Source organism: Mus caroli, chromosome 2 (genome assembly GCF_900094665.2).
Source record: "Mus caroli chromosome 2, CAROLI_EIJ_v1.1, whole genome shotgun sequence".
NCBI lineage: Eukaryota > Metazoa > Chordata > Mammalia > Rodentia > Muridae > Mus > Mus caroli.
In genome coordinates this window covers 61,143,153-61,147,858 of record NC_034571.1, presented here as the reverse complement: position 1 = coordinate 61,147,858, position 4,706 = coordinate 61,143,153, and the positions used below count along the sequence as shown (strand labels likewise).

Sequence of the window (4,706 nt, the reverse complement as noted above, 5' to 3'; positions counted from 1 at the left end):
AGAGTGGGTGGGGGAGCGGGTGGGGGGCTTTTGGGATAGCATTGGAAATGTAAATGAAATAAATACCCAATTAAAAAAAATCACGGAAACAGATTGCCAAGAGACATAAGCTGTTCTGTTCTCTTTGAGAGCTTCTACTTCTGAGTCCAGTCAAAAAGAAATCTGTAAGATTAACAAATAAGTAATTAGTCCTTGAATAAAACTGAAGCTTAATTCACAAAGCTGATCATCAAATCTTAAGTTGCAAGGACTACCACCAATATAAGTTTACCATGGGAGAAGTATAAATATATATTGATGATACTATACTTTCATATTAAAGGTTTATACTTAACTGATCTAATGTCAAATTTTCTCACTGGGCTTGAGATATGGATATGTGGATAAGAGTGCATTCAGGTTAAGAAAAGTCCCGATTTCAGTTCCCAGCAGCCACTTAAAAAGCAGGGTCCTATGTGCCTGTAAGCCCAGCATTGTAGAGGTAGAGATGGGAAGAGCACTGTGGCTTGCTGGCTGTCAGTCTATCACCAGGCCAGACCAGTAACAGACCCTGACCAATAGCACAAATCTGAAAATGCTAGTGGAGGACACAGACGACACAGATGACAAAGACACATGTATACTCTCATACACACACAAGAAAGAAAATTCATATTTAGTCATTATGTCAGCTTATTTCCAGTTATTGAAATCATTAAAACCACAAGTTTTAGAAGTAGATTTCGGTCCATTCTAGTCCGTGGTAGGACAATGATGAAAATTGTTGCCTTCAAATTAGACTTTGCAAATCAATTGTTTTTGTAAGTACTTATTTTCCTTCCTAATGTATTAGTAGAAGTTATATGAAATTGACTTTGTTTTCATTTTTTGATGTCTATTTAACAGTTATAAACATCACTTCTCATCATTTTCAAAGTGAAACACATCATCACAGTATCTATTCTCATTGAAGAAGTGATGTGCCATATGTGTAGTACTAGAAAGAATTTTATCACTTGGATCTAGTGAATAAACTATTAATTTAAGAGAGATCTTTGGGGTGTTTCACTGGTATTCCTATGAGAACACAAACATACATTCTTAATAAAATACTAAAAAAGACAACAATTTCAAAGTACCTAAAACTCCTTAGTAACTACCAACATTGTTCTCCATGATTCTGTGTTAGCCTGACTTTTCATCCCTGTAACAAACACCTGATATAGCATTTAAAGGAGGGAAGATTTATTTGGCTTCCCTCTTAGCAATTTCAGTCTATCATGGGCAGGACAGCATGGTAGAGCCTAGCAGATCACAGGATTTCAGCCAGGGAGCAGAGAGCACATCTAAGATATACCTTTCTCCTTTTCCTCCCTTAATTCCATCCAGGTCCCCAGTCTACATAGAAAAATGAAGTAAGATAAGTTGGGCATTGAAGACACCTATATTTAATATTTAATTGTAGTTCAGTTATGTTTGTGGCATTCATGTAAAAAATTTAAATATACATATAATTTTTATATTATATATATTTATATAATGATATATATATATATATATATATCTTTTGCTCTCTGGGAAAATCTTAGCACCTGAAATTAACCTGAATACTTAATTTAAAAAGGAATGCATAAATGGCTTTTCTTTCAATGAAGACCTTGCTTCGAGGGTACAGATTTCCATGATCTCCTTGGCCACTTCTTCCAGGACTTAAGTGATACACAGTAAAGACAGCTAATCAGTCTTATTGTCTTGCATGACTTATGTTCATGTGCTTAAATCAACCTGGAATGGTCAAGACAATGACAATAGTCTAATGTTCTTGTACTCTCTGTTTTCTGTGAAAGCCAAGCAGTAATTACAGGTAAGTTAAGAGAACCCTTGAGAGTCCCTAAAGGGAATTTGACTGGCTCATTTTAGAGAACAGAAATAGAGTGATCAATGGCATGATGACAATGGTGTAGGATGATTCTCTGCTCCTCAGGGCAACTCATCATGAGTATTGCTTGCCCTCCACTGCCCAAGTCCCCAGGTCTATATGTACAGAGTATTGAGCCCCCTCTGCCCTGTTTTTATGCAGTTCATGAAACTGTGCTTTGTCTCTTTGTCATTGTGGGTTGGGATTGTGACCTGTAACTCTGAATAGTGTGCTTCTTTGTGTTTCACATGTCCCTATTCTCTCCCTCCCACCCACCCTGATCTAGGTCCTGAACCTGTTTCTGGCTTTATTACTGAGTTCCTTTAGTTCTGACAATCTTACAGCAATTGAAGAAGACACCGACGCAAACAACCTCCAGATTGCAGTGGCCAGAATTAAAAGAGGGATCAATTATGTGAAGCAGACCCTGCGTGAATTCATTCTAAAGTCATTTTCCAAAAAGCCAAAGGGCTCCAAGGACACAAACCGAACAGCGGATCCCAACAACAAAAAAGAAAACTATATCTCAAACCGTACCCTTGCAGAGATAAGCAGAGATCACAATTTCCTCAAAGAAAAGGATAAGATCAGTGGTTTTAGCAGCAGTCTAGACAAAAGCTTTATGGATGAAAACGATTACCAGTCCTTTATTCATAATCCCAGCCTCACAGTGACAGTGCCCATTGCTCCTGGGGAGTCTGATTTGGAGAATATGAACACAGAAGAGCTTAGCAGTGACTCAGATAGTGACTACAGCAAAGAGGTAAGGTCACTTTGCATATATTGTTATTCTAGTAACCCATAGGTGAACCAACATTTGGGATGTTTGATATCTCAGGTCTAATGTTGCCCATGCTAAGGGAGAAATGGCGGGTGTCTTTTCAAACATCTTACTAATTGTTCAGAGAAGGTTTTCTTGCTGCTTCGTAATAACTGATGTAACCCTGTGTAGACAATGGGATCTTCCCACCCTCTATCTCTTTCTTCTCACCAGTGCTGCCGTTAAACAGACTTCGTCTCTCTCCTGTTGAATTCATTTGTCATCTCCATTACCCTTACATTCACACTCATTACCTGACAATTTCCACCAGTCCCTCCACCCCCATTTTTCTTCTCCCCATGCATTAAAGTTAATTTCACTCCTAATCAAGTGCTTCCCATGATAGAGTCATGCATGGCTTCCCAAGTCTCTAGAAGTGTGAGCCCCATATAATGCTTTACAATAGAAACCCAAACAGCAGTATTTCCTCTGCTTTCCTGCAAATCTATCCTAATACCAGTAACTTTCCTTCTATGCCACAAACACTTCCCACCTGTGTGACCTTGCTTGGCATTTCCTTCTGTGGAAAAAAAATCCTGAATAAATCTTCAAGATTTGAATTTGATACCCTTCTATAATGTCATTGGTACCTAAATGCTTACATGATTGTGTACAAACTTCTCCAAACACCCAATCTGTTGAGTCCTTCCCAATCTCTGCACTATTGACAGAAAATCGTCTAATTATTAGGCCTTCATGATTTTATTCCTCTCTTAATTTATTATTTTTATTTAAATTTAATTTTATGAGCAACTTTGAGATACATTAAATGGTACTATGAGTTCAGGATAGAAACTTTAAAAACACATTTGTGTCTTCACTTCCCACCTCAGTCCATATATGTCTAAGCAAATTAATGTATGTACTAAGCTATATTTAATTTCTGTCAAATATAATAACCATAATGCATCACCAGTTATTATTTAGAAATGATTTTCTGTGATAATTTTATCATTTTCTGATTTTATTCATACTATAAATTCTTGGTTATATTTGTCAAATATCATTGATCTGTTTAAACCTATTAAAACTTGTCATCCATGAATTTACAGTCAACATATCAGAAAGTTTACATAACATAATAATGGACAATTTAGTTTATGTATATGTATATACATATATATTAAATAATATATAAATTATATATTATATTATATATTCATTGTAGTCATGTCATGATAATCATTTATTGAGTAAATAAATGATTAAATAAGCATATTGTGAGTATTTATCACTAAGTAAAAAAACCTTATCTGGTGGCCAAATCAGAAAGAAACTCCTTTACCTATTTAAAAATGTTTTACATAGAAAAGTAATACAAGAAATTTTACTAATATCAGCTTGCTGAAAACCCAACACCATAAATGAAACTTTATTAGCATGTCTCTGAGTTCAGCCTCATGTGGAAAAGGGAATTAACTCGATGACCCAAGTTTTCTCCTAACAACAAGGGAAGTTACGAAGTTTCCATTGCCTGAAAGACAATTACTCTCTAAAGTAAGCCTAAAATCCCAGTTGTCAAGGAAATTTATAAGACAGGAGAGTCAACCAAAGGCATCTGAACTTGGTTACTTACATCCAAGGGGATTCTTTAACCCACAGTTTTAACCTCATCTTAACTAGGCTATATGTTGTCAAAGATTAATCCAAATAAAAACACATCCAAAAGTACCAGGGTGACTAAACATAGTTTTACCGGGGGGAGGAAATGAGTAGATACATTCCATGTAAATGCATTTGACTTAGAAGGATGGATGTATATTTATGGCATTAAAATATTCAAAAGGCAGCCAAATTTCCAGGATTAGGCAATTAATAAACTATATTTTGGGGCATCCCAGCATCCAAATGAAGCTGGTAGATAGGTATCAGGAAATACAAGTCTAAAGGGAAAAAGAGGAGTCAAAGTTGCAGAAAGGTTGGAATCTGTGAGTGTTCTCTGATTCGCCCGCGAATAAGGACACCACACACAATAGGGTTCTTCTGCAG

The 4,706-nt window shown here is 36.2% G+C and overlaps 1 protein-coding gene across 2 annotated transcripts in view; it reads left to right on the top strand.

The window, feature by feature from the left end:
- Positions 1-4,706, top strand: part of Scn9a (sodium voltage-gated channel alpha subunit 9) — a 152,273-nt gene that overhangs the window by 102,324 nt on the left and 45,243 nt on the right. For both annotated transcript variants that reach the window (XM_021180644.2, XM_021180636.2), the window contains exon 17: positions 2,184-2,660. In XM_021180644.2, the coding sequence (XP_021036303.1) occupies positions 2,184-2,660 (477 nt within the window). The remainder of the gene's footprint in view (positions 1-2,183; positions 2,661-4,706) is intronic.